The sequence below is a fragment of the Megascapheus bottae genome, chromosome 19 (genome assembly GCF_031878675.1).
Source record: "Megascapheus bottae isolate mThoBot1 chromosome 19, mThoBot2.hap1, whole genome shotgun sequence".
NCBI lineage: Eukaryota > Metazoa > Chordata > Mammalia > Rodentia > Geomyidae > Megascapheus > Megascapheus bottae.
This window is the reverse complement of record NC_143527.1, coordinates 2627501-2647841: the sequence shown is the minus strand read 5'-3', so window position 1 is coordinate 2647841 and position 20341 is coordinate 2627501. Positions and strand designations below refer to the sequence as shown.

Genomic DNA, 20341 nt, shown 5'->3' with positions numbered 1-20341 from the left:
CTGGGAGGGTTCCGCACCATCAAGTAAGTCCCTGCTTTCCGCTGTGCTGTCTCTGAGAGATGCACCGGGTCTGGGGAGGAGGTGGGGCTCGGCTAGTGCTCAGGTCCCGAATCTGAACTCAGCCCAGCGGGTTCCCTCATTTTACCATGCTCCCTTGCCTAGGGTTTCTTTCCTTCGGGTATCCTTCTTCTCTGGGTGGTGACTGATGTCATCACGCTAAGCAGCTTGGGCACTGGGCCCCCTATCAAGGAATCTCATTATCATCTGTGGAGGGTCTCTCCCATGTGACGCACGCAGCCAGGACCGTGTGATCTGGGCACGTGCTAGTGGAGGAGACACACCCAGCCTTGACCACTCACAAGGGCCACTCTAGCAGACCCCTGCGTTCATTCAACAAACATCTTAGGGTTGCCCAGTCAGCGCTTGCTCACCCGGGGCTCGAGGTTAATAAAACCGACACCATGCTGGGTGGACCTGGACCCTCGCATTTGTACACTCCATCTCATGCGTCAGGCACCTCAACAATGGGAGCTGGAATGAACAAAATCACACAGAATCCTCAGGGGGTGGCAGAGTCTCTGGGCAGAAGCAGGTCTGGTGGTTCGAGGCCTGGGTCTCTCCCGTGCTTCCCTTCATGTCCTACTCGAGAGCTGGAACCAGCCACGGAGCCCGGGAGGGCGTCTGAGCCCCTCTAACCACCTGCCCCTCACCTGCATGCCACAGGGGGCAGCTCATCCTCGAGGGACTGGCGCCAGGTGGCTGAAAACCATGGAGCCATAGCTGAATTCAATATAAAATACATGTTCCTGTTCATTGCCTCTTATGTGTTAGTTATCATTAACAGCCACTGTAATTTTTTCCCAGTGGCAATTACATTGATATTACTATATCTAAATCAAAGAGGACATTACAGCAATTACTGTCACAAGTTGATTGGGAACCACCTAATTTTTAAGTGACACTATTTTCTTATCAGCACGATGATTTTTCCTTCGCAATAAATAACATGTCAAGGCAGTTGTGCAACCAAAGAGTGTAGTCTTCTTTGTATAGAGAATCCAATGGCCAGCTTATGCATGATTTTTCTTAATGAATAACCACTGTACCTCATTAACTCACATTCTCTCTCTCGTGTGAGAAGAGTAAAACTGAGGCGTCATGTCCCAGGGTTGGAAACTTTTCACAATGCAGAAGTTGGATTGCACAGGTGTGAGGGAGGTCATTGGCTTTGCTTTTCAAGAGGAAGAGAGGCACTAGGGGAGCCGGACGGAGGAGGGGCTATGGAGCCCGGCCCCGCCCAGACCCGCCCACCAGGCCCCAGACAGCACTAGATGAGCCATTTTGGAGGGCACCCCTGGTCTGGAGGGTGACTGCATTCTGGAGTTAGTGGCTGGTTTTGGAGCCTCCCTTGAGTGGTTTTCAGTAGCTTGGGGCTGGCTGAGGATACTCCATGCCAGGCAGTGGGCTGCGGGGAGAGGCCTGTTCCAAGGATGGAGTGGCCCACTGCCTCCCTTTGACCCTGGACCCTGTGAGAGCCAATCCCTGCCAGTCTGCCCTCCTGTCCTCCTGCATCCTTCCTCCTCTGCCTCTATACCTTGGGAAGCAATCAACCCTCCTCCCACTGGATCCACCGAGGTGCTCCTGTCTCTGGGTTCATCTCTCATCTCAACGTGTGCTCAGTTACCCCTGGCCACCTGCATGAAACCTCCAAAAGCCACCCATCCAGTCCTGTGAAATCAGCAGGAACTCTCTTTCCCAGTCACCTCACGAATGGTTTAATGACAGGGTGTTTTTCAGCCGTGCTCTATTAACTTGTCTGGGCTGCAGTATCCCCAGTAGCCAGAGATGGAGGTCTGACCTCGTGTTGTGTGACATTTCCACAGGCCTTCCAGATCCTGGAGGTTTTGAGGTAACTCCTGGCGCACAACCCCTAGGCCATGGCCAGCTGTCCTGGGGCCTCAGGCAAGTCTCTCTAGTTTTCTGTGCCTCCGTTTTTCTGCCTATCGTGTGAGGGTGACGAGATGACAGAGCTTACCTTGCGGACGCTGATAAAGACTGTCCAAGTTATGTAAGGCGCTGGATCCCTGCCTGGCTCAATATAACAGAGATATGTTAGATACTATTGATTTTAAAAATGGTACCTCTTCCAGCTTTTATACTAATTGACTATAAGTTGAAATGGTAATATTTTGGATATATTGGGCTATGTGAATTATAGTAAGAAAATTAATTTCACCTTTTTTAATGTGGCTATTAGAGCGATTTAAATTACACATGTGCCTCTCATTAATATTTCTATTGGACAGAGATGGTCTAGAACCCATTGTTGGGAAGATTTGAGGAAAGAAATTGTATCAAGCCCTTGGAACAATGACCACCACTGCACTCCTCCTGCCCCCCTCTCCCTCCACCCCTTCTCCTCCTGCCCCTCTGCCAGCGTTAGTGCTGCACCTGCTGCAGGTACAGGAGCCTGGGAGGGGGGCGAGTCTTCAAAGTCCCACACAGAGCACAGGTAGAAAACTCCATAGTGCCGATTGGATGCATGTCCCACTGTCCTGAAGGTGACCCCTGGTCCTCAGGGGCTCCTGGATTGTCACCTGACAGGGTCCCCTTATTATGCAAGTCACTGCCTGACCTGGAGCCCACGTCTGGATGCTTCTGGTCAAGTGGACCCTGACCCTCTGACCTTCCCTCCCTGCCAGTGTCCCTACCTGCCACATCCCAGGCCACCCTTGCTGCTTTCAGGGTTCCTGAGGCTTAGGACTAGAGCGCTGGAAGGAAGAAGAGAGCAGACGGCATTGTTGGTTAGTGTATTATCACCCCTTTCCTTGCATCCGGGTGCTCGCAGGGCCTGAATATGTGAAATAAACATGTGTGCGATAATTAGATTGTTGGTGGCAAGTCATCTTGAAAGGACACGAAGCAATTAAGCTTGCTGACTTACACAAGTTAGACTGACGAGCCGCCGGAGCTGGCCCCACTCATCCTGATAATAAGGCCCTGGCCCTGGCCCTGTCTGCGTCACAGAGCCCTTGGGAGTCGGGCGGCTTGGCTTGCATCCCTGCAAGGCCCAAGGCCTGGAGCCTCTAAGACATCTCCAGCCCAACCCAGCACAGAAGCCCCGAGGGGTCACCCAGGGGGTGGGGGGACAGGGCCTTTGTGCTGAGGACAGACACATCTTGTAGCTGGGGGACCACAGGCTGTCACAGGCACATGTTTCCAGAGAGAGAGGTGGACATCTGCCCTCAGTACTGCACGGTGGGCGTGGAGCCCGGCTGAGTGGGGCCCTTCCATCGCTTGACAAGATCCTGCCGGTGCAGGCAAACGCATGAAGCCATCACCACCGCTCCATGGGTTTCTGGAGTCAGTGTGGCGGATTCCTGCTCGGCCTGGCTCTGCCCAGGCTCTGCTCCTGTGAATCCCTCTGTGGGGCAGGGAGACAGGCATTTCTGCAGCGGCCACAGCAAAAAGCTGGGCTGAAGGGGTGCTTCCGCCCCACCAGTCTGCTCTGACCTCCTTTCCCGTCCCCTGCCCTGGGCACCTTACAGCGGCAGACTCATAAGGGAGGTGGGTGAGGCAGCAGTGCGCCTGGCACAGCCGGGGACAGCTGGGACCCAGGGCTTTGCACATTCGCCAGCAGTTTCCATGGTGTTTGCCGTGTGTTTGTGGGTGGTCTTTCTGGTGAGGGAAAGACAATCTCCACACAGGGCCGAGGCTCTGCTCGTGACTGTGAGCCGGTGCCCTGGGTCCTGGCAAGGGGATCCCTGTGCCCACCTTCCAGGACCCACAGAGGCCTTGTGGTGAACTCCTGGCTGAGTAGGCTTAGTGCTAGTGTAGCTCCTGCAGGTGCTCTGGGGTCACACGTCTCCCGCCGTGGAGGAAGGGACCGAGTATTCCTGTGAGACACACTGGCCTTCTTCTACATGACATAGCAAGCCTTGCCAAAGGTTCTTCCGGTCGTGTTGCTTTTCTCCCCCTGCTCTGGGGCTCGAACTTGGCCTGGGTACTGTCCCTGAGCCGCTGGTCATGTGTTTTTAAATGAGGAAACTTCTCACCAAATATGACTGTGAACTTCCTGCCATTAAGATGGTGGGTGGATTGCCTGAAAGTATAAACGCACATGGACAATTTTATCTCCCAAATGTGGAACACCCCACTGTCACTCCTTTTACCCACGAGGAACTAGCTGTCCCTAGACACGTGCCGTCACCATAGGAGCAAATTCACCTTTAAACCAATCTCCAGGCTATTTCACAATCAACCAATATTTTGTTTATTTTACTCAACCAGCTACTTAGCTTCACCTCTGCGGTGAGCCAACACGGAATAAGGAATTTCCTAGTCATTTCCAGGTGTCTTCTGGATTTTCTTGCTCTCAAGTCTTTTGAAACCATAGCATGAGGACTGGTCAGGCTCCTTGATGACACACAGCCCAGGGGCCGGGACTCCTTGAGGACTGATGTTATTATTCGCCGTGACACTGTGGCAGGCACAGCCACTCAGTGTTAAGTCACACCTACCCAGAGGGAACTATATTGCTATTCTCTCTTACCCAAGTTAGCAGACACCAATCAGGAAGAGAGGTGAGATTCGAACTCAGGTCTCTCATGTCCACATTTGTTCACACACACACACACACACACACACACACACACACACACACACACACACATCTTTCATACAGTGTTGTCTTTCCAGACAGTATCTTTGCCTGGAGAGAATGGGCCCTCTCTGAGGTGGGCCACACATGATAAACAGAACCCTACAAATTTCTTTCTGGAAGGATGCAAAACTTTCCAGTATGTCATTCTCAAAAGACTCACCATGCATCCCCTCACTCATTCCTCTCTTCACTGCACCAAGGCGCTGAGCACTCAGATTCTCCCGTGGTTTCCATATTACATGTGCGCATTGCCCCAGGGCCAGGCCTACTTGAGATGGCCAAAGAGCAGCATTTGCCATGGTTTTGTTGTGTGTGTGTGTGTGTGTGTGTGTGTGTGTGTGTGTGTGTGTGCAAAATCAATACCTTAGATTGATGCCAAGAGAACATTAAAACTACTCTGATGGGAAAAATATTTGTTGCACCAACTAGCAAAGCTCCAGGCCTGTGAGATCCGTCTTCTTTAGAGTCCCTGGGTGCTCAGGTCCCGCCCAGAGGAGCCGACAATGCCACACGTCTGCCCAGAAATCCTGTGCTGTGTGTGAGGCACGGTTGGCTTCATTTAAAAATCAACGTGAAACACACACCTTAGTTTGCTGTTTGACTGTAGGTATTATGCCCGATGAGGTTTTGGGGAGACAAGGGTAGAAGTGAGGTGGCCCCGTCTCTAGGGATACTGATGGGAACAAACATATGCTCTCTGGAAGGTTCTAGAAGTGTGGCATAAACAAAGTACACATGGAACTCAGAGGTGGCAACCACAGACCTGTTAATGGAGAGTGGGAACTTGGAGCATGGAGAAACTCAGCAGGGAGGCCGGGGTAGAGCTGCCTCACCACCCACCCCTCCCCACCCCTTTGTTAAATGCTAGTTGCCTTCGAAAGGCTTGAGTATCCTGCTGACCCAAGCCAAAACCCAGACATCCCTCAGGTTCCATGTGGGGTTCCGTTCAGGCCCCCAAGAAGTTCTGTCTTTCCCTCACTGGTCCTGTCTAGCCTTTCCAAAGCTCTCTGCTTCCCGGGCTCCCCTTCCTACCCCAAGTCCCTCTCCTGCCCTCTGTCCTCACATTCTCTGAGGCGTTGTAGTGGCCACCTCTCCTGTCGCTGCTTCCAGTCTGTCCTAAGGAGGTAAGCAGAGCTGTCATCTGTGGACCCTCGTTTAGCTCCAGGGTCTGTGATGGGCAGGGTGAAAAGGAACATCAGACATAGCTTCCTGTTCTGAGGAGACTGTGTTCTCCCCGGCTCTGTCAGAGTCAGGGACAAGTGTACTGGAGGTCCTGGGGTCCGTGCACCCCTGCACACCACACTGCCCCCTCCGTGCTTCCACTCAAAGCCCTGCACACACACCATGCTCCCCCTGCCTGCCCCCTGCCCCCACCTCCAGGCTGTGTCCCTCTCTGGAATTCAGGAATTTATCTGCCACTTAGCTTCCTTTGTGATGCCAACCCTGCCTTCCCTTTGCCCTAGACAGAGAGCTGTGTGCAGCACTCAGTGGAATGTAACCCTTCCTCCAGAAAGGCTTCAGCCTTTTTATTTACTCTGATTTCTAAAGTCCAGACTTCAAATAAAGGTGACGTGTTGCCATGTGATATGTTCCCACTAACCTAGCCATACATGATAGAAGATGAATTGGAAATGTTATACTAAAGATGGAATGCGTTGAGTGTTGGGAGACTGGGAAAAGCCTACTGGTGTTTTGCCTGGGGCTCCTGTTGAAGGACTGAGGTTTGATCAGTCACCCAGGCCAGACAAGAATCCAACATCAAGAGCGGAAGACGACCGACCTGGGAGCTGAAATCCTTGGCCTCTGTTTTTCATTGCCAAGGGTCTCTTGCCCAGGTCACTGCAGGGGTCTTCCTGGACCCCCATGAGCTCTGCTTAAAAGTGCAGAGAAGCAGCCGCCATCAGGCATGTTCTAGTGCCACAAGTGAGATTTGGCAGGAACGCTCCTTTGAAGAAGTGGAAACCACAGCGCCACTTCCAGTTTTCTAGAGGTTAACTGGAGGTAAGAGTCTCAGGGACTTTAGTGCCCAGGCTGGCTTTGAACCTTGATCCTCAGATCTCAGCCTCCTGGAGTAGCTAGGATTACAGGCGTGGGCCATCACACCTGGCAAGATTTTTTTAACCAACAATTTTCATGGTTTCTTCTAGGGCAACGGGGATCTCTCACCAAAGGCAAGCTCCCCAGGTGCCGCACAGGGGACCAGCCGCCGCCGCCGCCGCCTCCCTCGTATGACCCAGACTCCTGAGCCCCACTTAAGCCACTGAGCCTGGCCCGGCTCACTGTGCCAGTCACAGTAGGGGAAGACAGAGAGAAATGGCTGTGGTGTGAGGATAATCTGTGGACCTGTCTCTGTCAGGCAGGGATGGTGCAATCGTGGGCAAAGCTTTCTGCTTGCTGACCTGACAGTCATCCATCTCCATCATGTAAAAACGAGGAGGGGAGACACTGACACAGCATTCAAACGTCAAATTCACCAAGCCCACGGAGTCATAAAAAGAACAAGAGGCAGTTGAATAATATCCTCTACTACCGACATTACTTCTGCTGGAGGACGAGGCATTTTGGCTCATTCAGCCCCACCTCACTCCCTATGCACGGGCATGCTAGGAAGTAAGTAATTCTCCACAAATTACCTTCGAGTAAAAACCCTCCAGGAGACAATTCAATTTCCAAATGTAAATTCCAGCCAAACTGCTGCAACTGTCCCCTGGTGAGCCGCAGGACTTCTACAAAACCTGATCGACATTTCCCCAGAAAGTGGTGCCTCAATGTGAAAAGAAACTGCTAAGACTGGGAAAGGATTCCTTTCTGGAAAGTTGAAAGTGTGTGATTGTTATGCATGAGTTCAGGGAAGGCAGCAGACAGGAAGGGGAGAGACGTGCATGGGCAGTGACTGGTGGTTCTGAAGGGCTCCAGTCTTATTTATGCTCTGTAATTTGTACAGGGTTCTTGTCACAGCCATATGGAAGGGTGTCTCCCTTCCCCTGGGGTCTCTCCCCTGCATACTTCTCCACCTGAACAAAGTTCCCTCTAAGGTACTGAGCTAGTGAGGCGAGGAATTGGAGCTCAGGTGAAACAGCAAATTCAAACTCCAGATATCTTGCTATAACACCAAGCCTGGGGTGACCACGCATTGTGAGCGTCTTACAGGCAAACGTGAAGCAGGCCAGATCATCCTGGGAATAAAGACGGCACACCATTCTCTTGATCTGGCTTTATTTGTTATTTAAGAATACATTGCTGGGGTGCTGTGGGATTCAGTCATTCATTCTATTATCCTTCTATTATTCTTCCAAAAGACGGTGACGTTTACGACATGGAATCAAGTGACATAGAACCCTACTGTGTGCCAGATTAAAGAGGTGACCATGCTGCATTCCTGTGGCTCACACCTATAATCCTAGCTACTCAGGAGGCTGAGCTCTGAGGATGGAGGTTGAAAGCCAGAGTAGACAGTGAAGGGTAGGAGATTCTTTATAGAGATTCCCTTCTTGAATACGTGTTTGTTAAACATGACATTTGAAATATGATGTAAAAATCAATGTTAATAAATTCTTTAATGAAAAACGAACTGTTTTTTAATTTTTTAAAAAAAATTTGTTGGTTGTGGGGCTTGAACTCTGGGGCTGAGCTCTTGAGCTCAAGGCTAGTACTCTACCACTGAGCTACATGGCATTCTTTTTTTTTTAAAGGTAAATATATGTTTTATTTAATTTATTTATTTATTGCCAGTGCTGGGCTTAAGCTCAGGGCCTGAGCACTGTCCTTGGACTTTCTCAAGGCTAGAGCTCTACCACTTGAGCCTCAGCACCACTTCTGGCTTTTTTCTATGTATGTGGTACCGAGGAATCGAACCCGGGTCTTCATGCATGCTAGGCAAGCACTTTTAACCACTAGGCAAAACTCCCAGCCCTACATGGCATTCTTTTTGTTTAACCTTACTTTATTGCTATTATGAAGCTGAAGTACAGAGAGGTGACAGTTACATGAATCAGGTAATGAGTATATTTCCTTCTGTATGGTGTCATCCCTTCTCACGCCATCCCAGGCCCTCCCTCCCATTCTACCTGCGACTTGTATAGTTTGCTTTCAGAAGTGCCTAGAGAACACTTGTTCACTTTTTCACTGAGTTCTGTGCCCGTCCCTCCCTTCTAAAGACAGACACAAACACACCAGATAGAAAGAAAAGAAGCAGAAATAACAACGAAGAAGAAACACTCTTTGTTTGCATTTCTTGGGATTCAGGTCAATAAATATTATTTTATATGCTCAGAGGTACATAGGCATTGTGCCTCTGTGTTTCTTCCAGTAATTGCTAAAAAGCTGGAAGCGGGGCTGTGGCTCAAGTAGTAGAGCACCTGCCTTGAGTGAAAAAGCTGAGAGATGGTGCTCAGGTTCCGAGTTCCAGTCCCCCTCAGATGACTGGCTTGTGGTTGGGACTGTGGTACTGTTTCCTAGGCTTCTCATCATCTCTTCCACATAAAGATTCCTGGCACTGGGCATGATGCTCTCACCACACGGCCAGCAGCAAAGGGGACAAGGCGGGTGGCCTCGGCGGTGGCGTGAACTCCACCTGCCTGGCAGGTCCCGTGGACTCCACGGTGTTGGAGACACTTCTTCCTCTCTTGACACAAGCACATGCCACTCGGACGGCTCGACCTTGAACCCTGCAGAAAGGACTTGGCCATGAACCCGCATGCTCCATCCTGGGATATCATGGGTCACCACTGTCAACGAGCCGTCCAAGTAGGATGTGCTTGTGTCAGTCTCCACCGTGTCACCCGAGGCCTGGCTCTGCTCTTCGTACGCAGAGGAAAAGACGGAGCCCTGACAGTTCTTCTCAGCTCTAGGCACACATCCCTCTTTCTTCTTGAATGCTGGCACCCATCAGCAGGGTGTGTTTTCATTATTATTTTAATTTCATGTTGGCAGAAAGACACTGTCAGATAGTGCCCTTCAAGGGAAAGGCTTACTTTGGGGGGCTGTTCAAATCTCTGTACTTTTGGCTCAATGCTCCTTAGCACATATGAAGCACATATTGCTTTTTCCTAAACTGTCCTCGTGTGGCACTTCTACTACTGGGCGACGTGTTTGCCCCACTTCCAGAATGCAGCCGTACCTCCTGGGGGCCCAAAAAGGCATGGAGGGAAGGCCTACACTGGGCGAGCAGACCAAGGCTGAAGGCCGGATAGCACTTCTGCCGGCCACTGACAGAAGTAAACAGAACCCCAAGCATATTTAATCAAAAGATGCCCCCGGTTTGACTCTGAACTGCCAAGGTCTACTTGAACTGATACATGTTGGTAAAATATTATTTTCATATTTGGTGTCACTATTTGTGAGGGGCCAACCTCCCACAGATTACTTCTGGTAACAGTAAAAAGGGATCTCATACCACACATTTCTTCTTTTATGAGTTGAAATAGTGTGGTACTAAAGGGCTAGGAAAACAGAATTCAAAGTTTAAAGTGACTCTGCCAACACTATTACAGTATTGGTAATTGAGCTTTGCATTTCAGCTTCTGAAATACAATCCTAAATATCTGATTTTGAGCCATAACTGGGGAAATTAGCTATAGAAACTGTGAAAAAATCCAAAACAAAAACAAATACACCAAAAGAAAAACCCCAGTTATGAAAGTGACACAGTTGGCACACACATTCTTGTCTTTAAGTAAATACTGCAAATAACAATATTTAGAAAAGGGTCAAAGTATAAGTGAGAATAATTGTGAAATTACAAAATCCGGCTGTAAAACATGCAACCTATGGGAAGATGATGGATGGGGTGACATTGCGCAAGTTGCAGGTCCTTATAAATGCCACACAGCGAAACCCTGTGTATAAGCACTTAAAGCTAACAATAACAAAAATGTGTAACCTCTGGGAAATTAACATCCAAAGCTGATGCTGTATATTTGATCATTTATTGACTTCATTAATTAATCAGTTCGGAAGGCTGGCCCTTGCTCATCCAATTTTTGTGCAGGCCTAAGTATGCTATTTCTTGCACACTTACATGTGTTAGAGACACATTCCAGTCCTAAGCCCCTCACCTCATTTTAAAGGGAGCACAGACTGATGACTTCTTGCAGGATGAATGCTCCATAAGGGGTTAAAGCATTACAGGTACAAGTTGGGGTAGCTATTACAAATGTTACGCAAATAAAATCCAGACACAGGAAGCCCCAAACCAGGTCCCCAAGGCAGGTGTGAGTCTTAAATGACATCATTTGTCAAGTTTCCAGCATCTTGTGGTGGGGAGCAGAGAGCGGCGGGTCTGTGGGGTCCTGAGATGTTACATCCTCATTACTGCGTGCTCCGGGCCCAGAGCGGGGCTCCTGTCACGGCACTTTCATTAGATAAATACTGGATGTATTACTAATGACCATTTACAGGGGCTCTCCTCCAGTCCAAGGAACCCCACTCAGATGCAAGCAGACAGAGCATGTGAAACATGTCATCTCTTTGCAAACTATCCCTTGGATTTTTCTTTAAAAAAAAAAAGCTGAAATCAGTCAACAGCAAGAGTCATTGTTAATGGGACCCAAAATGATATTGTTGGTATTTTTCCTATGCAAAACTGGCTAGAAGGAAAAATCAGTGGGTGTTATAGAAGTCCTGACATGGATGGTTCCAGATCTCCAGGCTGCCTTCCTTCCTTCCTCCCTGCCTGGGGAAGTGACCTTATGCCCACCCAGCAGAGCAGGCCACATGGGGCACGGGATGAAGGGCAAATCATCCATCCCCACCGCTGCTCTGCCCTGGCCCCTTCTCTAAAACAAAGCCTGACAAGGGCCCTGAATTATGGACGCTCTTTTTGTGATATGTAATACAGTGGAGAGGGTTCGGGGGCTCTCACAGCACTTCACCTCCCATTACAGCCCATCTCTAGCACCAACCCCACGGGACCGAGCTGGCGCTGAACTATGACCCTCAATTTACAAATCATTTTTCAAAAGAACAAAAAACAGGTTAAAACATATTTTTGGCATTATCTGAATGGACGGAATTGTTCATGCTTGTTTTCTAAGAATAAATGAAACCAGCACACGCTGCAGTCTCAGTTTGAGGGGCAGAGAGCGCACATGAGGCTTATGTGTTATTTTAAACCCCAGTGTTTGAGTGTTATTTTTACGTAGCGGAATTTAGCATATTTCCTCAAAACATAATAAATTTCTATTCTGTAGCTTAAGGGATCCATCAGATAAAATGCTGGTCTTTCATCTTTATTACCCTCCCATTAAAATGAAAGAAACCCAGATAGACTTCAGTTTCCAAGAGGCAATTGAGTTGGTACTGTCTCCTGTCCTCAAGTCTTTAGGCAGAGAGAAAGTGCGTGATTGCTTGGATTTCACACCATCTATCTGCATAGCAAGCAAAGAAAGCTCTTTAGACATATACTATGTTAAATTTGATAATATTCTTTGATTAGATTACTTTATTAGCACATTTTTCCATTAGTAGTCATTTCTTAGGCTTAGCTACATTCATAAAACCTTCCTCCCTCCCCCCTCCCAGCCTCCGCCTCCCTTGTTTGTACATGGAAGAGCCAGGCAAAGTCTCTTTGTTTTGCTACAGCTGTGAGGTCTGGAAGAGGCAGATTAATAACTAAGCACCACACTGGATGAGGCTTTCTGTCCCCTGCACCAATAGCCCTTCGCTATGAAGAGGACACAAAGAGCCTCGCATCAGGCGGCTACCCTTCTCCATAACTCAAAAGCGCCACAGTGGTAATAGCCTCCAGTGCTATTTGTCTTGAGTGCAGTTGTGACTTCAGCATGATCCATAATTTGGCAGCTATTTACCGTGACATTTCCCTTCAGTGCAGCCATAACATTCAGTGAGGCCATTATTTGGTTCCATTTACCATATAAATTGTATTGTTGTGCGTGCATGCTAGCGGCTACATTAGGTACCTGAAAATGAGTAAATCTTGTAAAACAGATACTAACGGCTCTTCAGCATCAGAATCTTCCTTGCTCTCCTGATGCAGCGATAGATGAGTGGAATCTGGTCTCCAACTGGTCCCAAGGACCTTTAATTGAGTTGGTACTTAGTAAGCCCTGAAACCTAGGACTCTGGGAAGGGTGTCAGGCAGGCTTCGGCTTGGACTGGGAAGGCTCCACGGTGAACGTGACCAGAAGCCGTTAGGGTGATGAAGATGGAGAGTGCTTCCTTCCCACCCAGTGTTGGAGACGTGAAACGGGAACACAGGTGGACCAGAGATCACACCCCCCTTCCTCACCCAAGAACCTCCAGTGAGAAGCAAACATGTTATTATTTTAAGTGACTTAATTTCCTACATGGGCACAGAGCTGTGACTCGGATCCCCAGGCCCCGAACCCGCACGGTTATAACCCTGGTGCAGGGTCAGCTCCTGTGTCCCTGTCTGCAGTCCCTGCTAAGGTGTGTGAATGTCACTGCAAAAGGAGTTTAGCCTTATTATAGTGGCCTGTTTCCTGTGCAGAGAGACACATTTTAAAAAGTTCCCCTCAGCTCTGTAATTCCCCTTTCTAAAACCTACTTTCTACCCATAAACATTTCCAGCATTCATAGCTGCTGCCTGAAAGAACAGGGGAAATTTCTGCTCTATAGTATGTATCAAAGGCATCAAATCACAGATGGATACTTCCAGGTACATCTGTGTTTGCTGAGTCATTTTTCCAATAGCTTAACAAGCTCCACTGTGGAGGGGAGTTCTTCCTTCACATGTCTATTTCAATAGTGTATGAGTGACTTCTGGGGGGGGGGGGGGAGAAAAGAAGAGGCTACTTCCTGAGCATGTGGGCTTTGCAAACACACAGCTGACTTTGTGGCCTCTCACTTGTCAACTACTGAGCAGCAGGCCCTGTGCTCCCAAGGCAGAGAAGACCTGGCAACTATTCTCAAGACTGACTTTCAATCTCATCAAGCTGAGGACATACTGATTTGATCAGGCCCCGCATCAGGAATTAATTTACTTCCCTGGAACAATAAAATCTGGAATGAGACTGTCCATGACTAAAGAATCAAACGTAAACATTTTACCTCTTAGCCATAGAGGGAACTTTTATTGGCACATTTTCCCCCTAAGGGAGAAGGGGGGGGGGAGGTAGAGACACTAGAGGAGAGTATTCATTAACATCTAACTTTTATTTTAAGAGATATCCGTTTCCAACTAAAAATAAGTTGATTTGAGTCATTCTGAAGTATACAGTGCTCATTCGCTCTCTCCTTTGATTTACACCATTGTTCTATTTTCATAGCTTACTGTTGGTAGAGTGAGATAATTCAACTACAATCTTTCCAGTGTTTTTCCCCATGTACATATAGTCGACGGCCCGGAATGTGGAGTCCAGGCCGGTGAACCTGCCTTCTGGAGACAGGTCTCCCCGGTCTACCTCGCACATCAGCTCCCCACGCTCATACAGCTCCAGCAACCGCTCCATGGCTTCCCGGTGCTTGGAGAGGTAATGATTTAGAAAGAAGCCATGGATGCTGGCAGATTTCTTCAGCAGTTTGGCTGGCAATGTTCCTGCTTTCACAGGCGAAAGGCCAGAAGGACTCTGGTAGCCAGAGATAAACCCAATTATTATCAAGCGCCCTTTGGTGGCTAAGGCGTCCACGGCCAAGTCAAACATGTCTCCCCCAACAGCTTCATAGACCACATCCACACCGTCCGGGTACTCGTTCCTGAGCACATTTCTCACGGGCTCAGTTCTGTAGTTGATAGGACGGTCGCATCCCACAGATTTCAAAAAAGCAGACTTCTCCTCAGAAGAGCAGGTTCCAATTACATGGCACTTGGCCCTCTTTGAAAGCTGTACTGCAAACTGGCCCGTCCCCCCAGCTGCTGCTGTCACCAACACCTTCTTCCCTTCTGACAGTGCTCCCATTTCCTCCATGCTGATGTATGCTGTAGTGCCACTCACCAGCAGGGTGAGATACTCTGGCTTCAGGGAGGGCACTGGAATGGCAGCTTTGGCAGGTACTACTGTGTACTCGGCAAAGGAGCCCGGGGTCAGGTAAGCCACGGTCTGGCCCACTGTGTATCTAGCGCTAGCAGAGAGGCCCAAAGCCACCACCTCGCCCAACCCTTCAAAGCCTATGTCAAATGGGGGCTTCACGGATGGGTCATAGCGGCCGGCTGAGTAGTTGATGTCAGATGCATTAATACCAACAAATCTAGAACAAAACAAACAAAAAATGTATTAAGATGCTTTCATTGTTAAGGTCTTCATAGTCTACAGAGGAAAAAAAATTCCCACCAGTTCCAGCGGCTGGGTGGGGTGGGGTGAGGTGGGTCAGGGAGGATCGCAACTGCAGGACCTGATAGAATTTGACAAAATTAGTCCTGAAAAAAAAAATGCAATCTACCAACTAGATCTATACTCAGAGTTACGGCATATTTTATTCTTTTTTTTTTAAATTTTATATATCAGTTTAGGAATAATTTTGTATCACTTTAATCAGCAAGTGATTTATTTCATGTGTCATTTGCTTCCATCATCTTCCTTTCAAAAGGGGAAACAAGTAAAAAAAAAAAAAAAAGACAGGAGGCCCTGGTTACATACAACTTCACTGGGACTACGAGTTGGAAATTAATTGGCCTCTTAACAAAGATGTTAAAAACAACACTGGGATAAAATATACCGAAAGAAGTACACTTGTATTGATTCAGGCAACAATTTAACACTTCAGATAATAATAGTAATGACCATGATATTATTAAAGATGGATGGGACACGCGAGGTCGTCGGCTGTTACATGTTACTGTGGGGTGGTTGAAATGGCTGCAGCAGATTCTCTCTCTGGTACAACTACATCCGGTTTGAAAATGTGCATTGTGATGAATTGAACACAAATCGGAGAGAATGGTTTTTTTTATGGAACGTTCAACATTTTACAGTCCCTTCCAGATGAAAAGGAAAGCCAGTCATTGTATTTCTCCTCAACAAGAAGCAGAGACATAACGTGATTAATGCCAGATGATTGCTTTCTTTTTGGTATCCAGACTCACTTTAATTGTGAGGCCAGTATTTTTTCCAGCGCCCCCCCCATATACCTCCTTAGGAAAATATCCTGATAAGTAGGGAAAAGGCCATCTGCTGAGACTGTCAGGAGGTGGCGTTGACACAGACAGCAGGACCCTAAAAATGTCATTTCCCCTGCGATGAAAGGAGAGGAGGTAGTGGTCTGGTGGCATGAGGCAAGCTGGCGTGGGTCGTTTAAGAACTTGCTTCTGATTTGAGTTCATGACAGTGCTCGTGTAGATGCTGGGTCTCAGGTTCGGGGCCTGCACGGTGGTGAGGGGAGCAAGGCGCACGGCGGCCCAGGCAGGGCGCACGGTGGGGCCTGGCCTGCATGGTGAGGGGAGCAGGGCACACGGCCTGGCCTGCACGGTGAGGAGAGCAGGGCGCACGGCGGGCGGCCCGGGCAGCGCCCTCACCCTGGCCACAGCGGGGCCACAGCGGGAAGCGCGCCCCGCTCCTCCGCACGCGGCCTCCAAGACCAACAGGCCCAAGTTCTGTTGTTTTTTTTTTTTTTTGGTGTGGGGGGGAACTTTCCCTCTAAATGCACCTGGCTCCCGGGCCGGCCTTTCTCCACGGTCAGCCAGCCTTTGGCGTGGAGCGCCCTCCTGAACCCCGCAGCCCGGGCAGGCCCCGCGCCCAGCCTGCGCCGCCCCTCTGCCCAGTTAACTCTTCCTGAGCTCGCAGGCCCGGAGCCCAGGGGCGGCCCCTCTCCTCCCCGCAGTCCGGGTGGGGGTGAGGGGAGAGCAGGACAAAGGCGCCCCGTGCCCTCTCCCGCCCCCGGGACCCGTGCCGCCGCCCGGGTGCGCGGAGCCCCGGCGTGCGTGCCGGTGCAGGGCGCAGCGCTGGGCGCCCGGGCCACGAAGGCCAAGTGTGGAGCGTGGCGGGGCTGGGCCTGGAGCCTCTGCCCGAAAAGCGGCGGGACGGCCGGGGACCGGGGTCACAGCCCCAGCCCCGCCTGGCCCCTCGGAAGTGCGGGTGACCGGGAGCGGGGGCCGCACCCCACGCGCGGGGCGGGCTGGGGTCGCCGCCGGCCGCCGTGGCACCGCTCGCGTGGCCGGGCCCTCGTGAGCTTTGCCCCTCGCAGCCCCCGGTCTGGCCCGTCCCGGGCCCCGCGGAACCCCGCTTTGACGACGCGTCGCCCCGCCACCGCGCGCGGAGCGGGCAGCCCCACGCTGCCCCGCCGGCCCCGGGACGCCAGTGGAGCGAGGCAGGAGGCCCGGAGGCCCGCTGGCCCAGCGCGAGTCCAAGGGCAGCCGGCTCCGAGGGAGCGGCCGCGCGAGCGACGGTGGTGCCCGGGACAACAGAGAGCCCCGGCCCGCACCCCACGGAGAGGGAGCCGCGCAGGCGCCTCCACGATTCACCCCGATCCACAAGGCTCTGCTGCGCGGCCCGGACCGACGGGGCCGCCCGAGGGCGAGGGAAACGTGGGCTCTGGCACACAGTACGCGGGCAGACGCGTCCACAGCGAGGGGAAACCAAACCAAACCAACCAGCGCCAGCCCTCCAACACGCACGGGAGAGGAAACGACGGCGCCCAGGCTGCCCTTCTCCTAAAAGTGACACAGGACAAATAAAAAAAAGGGGGGGGTGAAGGGGGAGAGGAAGAAAAGGGGGGAGAGAGAGAAAAACACGGGGCCTGGACGGAGAGGCCGGAGCATCCCCTCCCCTCCGGACACCGCGCAGCCTCAGGCCTCGCCTCCTCCCGCCAGCTCGGGGTCCTCACCACTTTCTGCCCGAGCACAAAGCCCCCACAAGTATTTGGGAACGAAATCGTCTGTCCCCTTCCTAGGGGAAGGGAGCGAGCGAGCCGAGCGCAGCGCGCGCTGGCGTGGCCGGGACGCCCGGGAAGGTGCCCAGGCGGCCTCCTCTCCCCACACCTCTGCCCGTGGCCAGCGGCACTTCCGGACTTCCAGGCCCCGCTCCGCTCGCAGGCCCGTCCTGCGGACGGAGCGTGAGCTCGGTTACGCGGAGGCGGCGCAGGGAAGAGTCCGCTCCAGCCTCCCCGCCAGTGAACGTGAACTTGACCCTGCCTTCCGGAGCGGGTTTTTATCGATGCTGGAAACCTGGGGCGCTTGCACAGCTTTTAAGTGCAACTCACACCACCGACCAGGGGAGCCCGGTCCTGGAGAAAGACGAGCCACACGTGATTAGCCTCCCCTTCCTCTTAATTTTTAAAGGTCGGCAGAACGGTGGGGTTGAGGCGCCGTCGGGGGCTGCGGCCGGTTTTCCAGCACAGCCGCTGAGGCCCTCGGAGGCGCCCTTTAAAATGCGCGCCGCGGACGCGGGTGGAAGGTGGAGGTCGAGGCTCTCACACGACACGCCCTGCTCAGACGGAGGGGTCCCGGCAGGGGGGGGACACCAGCCCGGGCCGCCCCGAGGTGAGCCGGCCGGCCCAGGCGGACGCCCAGGCCAGGCCCGGCCGGCAGCCTCGCCCCCAGGGCGGCCCCGCTCCCCGGCCCCCCCGGGCGCTCCGCCCCCGTCCCACCTGTTTCCGGGGTGTGTGTTTACACGAGTGCTTCGAGTCCACGCTTTCTTTGATCTCACGGCACAGCAGCGCCCGCGTGGACCCCACCCCGCTCCAGCTCCGTTCTGGAAGCTTTCAGTACGGGGCTGCGCTGGAGCGCACCGAGCCGGGCCTCCTCCCCCGCGGAGTCCCGGCAGCCCCGCGCCCCGTCTCACCGCGGGCCCCCCCCACCGGCCCCGCGCCAGCGCCCCCCGCACGCGCGCGCCGCCCTTCACACACTCCAACCACTCACCCGGTCCCGCGGGTTCCAACAGGTCCCCCAGCCCGGGCGTCGGAACCCCCCTCCCAAAGGTCCTCCCAGGTCCGGGGAGAGGTGCACCCCGCCCGCCAGACCTGGCCGGACCGGCCACGCTGGAGCCGCCAGGAAGGGCCAAGGGGCACCGGGCGGCGCGCCCGCCCGTCCAGGAGCCGAGGCCCCGCAGGCCGGGCACGGCGTCCGCACGGAGGTCCCTCTCACCGGTTACTAAAGATTAGGGAGGTGGAAAGACATGAAGGTGGCGAGTGTGGGGTGGGCAGACCCTCAGCAGGTCTGACAGTGACCAGAGTCTCCGGAAACTCTGCGAATCCCGCCGGCGGGCACAGCCAGGGCCCCGGCCCGGCCCTGGCCCCACGGCCCGGGACTCGCGCCAAGCGCCCGTCCTCGCACGGACGAGCCACGCGGCGCTGACCGCGCGCCGACCACGGGGCCCAGGTGGAGGCCGGCAGCCCGCGGCGGGCTCGGCGGGGGCTTCGGGGCGGCTAAGCGTGGCAGGGACCGGGGGAGCAGGCCGGGCTCCGGGCTCCAATGCTCCCACCCAACGTCACCATGTCCGGCCGGTTCCGGCTCCACCGCGATCGCGGCGTCGCCGGGGCCAAGGGCGCTGGCGGGCGGGCCGGGCGGGAGCCTCCCCTCCTGGGTCCTGTCGGTTTTATCCCGACGGGCGAGGGAGGGGGAGGAGGGGAGTTGGGGAGGGGGCGGGGAGGGGAATCCCAAATTAAAATAACCCTCAGCTAGGAGGACTTTGGGTGGCGCGGGATCTTCACACCAGCAAGTCACTTTATGCCGCCTTCGCCAGATGGCGGCGGGTTCAACTTGCCGGGACCTCGCCAAGTCAGGCCGTGCGCCCGAGCGCGCGCCGCGGTGTGGGCACGCGGGCGGCCCGGGGACCGGCCGGGGCGGGGACGCGCGCCGGGCTCACCGGTTCCGGACGAGGAGGTCTCCGTCCCCGGGGAGCGGCACCGGGCAGTCCCGGCGCAGGGTGACGGCCTCGCGGAAGTTGGGGCTCAGCCGGGTCACCACCAGCTTCTGCATGGCTCGGGGGATGGCCGAGCCCTGGAAGTCCAGGAAGTGGCGGGCGTACGACATGTCCACGATAGCTCGCGCCCCGGCCGCCGCCAGCCTCTGCATGGCCCGCGCCGGCTTCCGCCCGCCCGCCCGGGGCGCGCCGGGCTCGGGGCCGCTCCTCCCGGCTCCGCCGGGCGCGGGCCCGCCCCGCCTCCGGCCGGCGCCCTCCCCCGGCCCCCCTCCCCCGACGCCCGGCCCCCGCCCCCGCCCCCCCGGCCCCGCCGAAGCCCCCGCGGAGACCCGGCGTGCCAGCCCCGGCTCTCGGCCCCGCGCCGCGGCCGCCCGGCTGCTGCTCCTTTAATCTTTTTGTTTTGGTTTGAATCTGCTCGGCGCAGACTGGCCGCGGCTCCTCTCCGCCCTCCCCCTTCCCCCGGCGCGGAAGAGGCACCGGATATCCCCACCCTCCCGCGCTCCGAAGCCGGATTTGACTCCTTCCACGGCGAGGGGGGCGGCGAAGGGGCCCGGGCGCCTGCGATCGCCGGGGCCCGAGCCGCCGCGGCCCCGGGCGGCCCCGCTCCGCGCGGCCCCGGGCGGCCGGCGCAGGCGCCTCCCCTTCCCGTGCGAAGCGTTCACTTCCTTGCAAGGTGGTACGAATCAACCCCGAGCGCGGCCGGGGCGGCGGGGCGCGGCCGGGGCCTGGGCCGGGCGGGGAGTCCCGCCGCCCGCCGGAGCGCGCGCCGCAGCTCCCCCCGCGGGCCGGGGTCCCCGGCGCCGCCCGCGCCGCCCACCCGCCGGGACCTCCGCGGTTCCCGGCGCCCCGCCCGCCCCAGGACCCTTCGTCCGTCCGGGGCAAGTTAGCGGGATGAAGCCGTTTG

At 54.0% G+C, this 20341-nt stretch overlaps 1 protein-coding gene across 1 annotated transcript; it reads right to left on the bottom strand.

The window, feature by feature from the left end:
• Nucleotides 1-13687: 13687 nt before the first annotated feature.
• Nucleotides 13688-19666, bottom strand: Ptgr3 (prostaglandin reductase 3). Its single transcript, XM_090352956.1, has 2 exons — nt 19381-19666; nt 13688-14830 (listed from the first exon to the last, which is right to left on the bottom strand). The coding sequence occupies exons 1-2, from the start codon at nt 19587-19589 to the stop codon at nt 13906-13908; spliced, it is 1134 nt and encodes a 377-aa protein (XP_090209082.1). The 5' UTR covers nt 19590-19666; the 3' UTR covers nt 13688-13905.
• Between the last annotated feature and the right edge of the window lie 675 nt (nt 19667-20341).

Bases quoted from the DNA above. Each gene is read 5' to 3' on its own strand.
- Ptgr3 (XM_090352956.1), bottom strand. From the start codon at position 19,589: ATGCAGAGGCTGGCGGCGGCCGGGGCGCGAGCTATCGTGGACATGTCG. The intron at 14,831-19,380 runs GTGAGCCCGGCG...GTTTTGTTCTAG, and splicing joins GACCTCCTCGTCCGGAACCG to ATTTGTTGGTATTAATGCAT.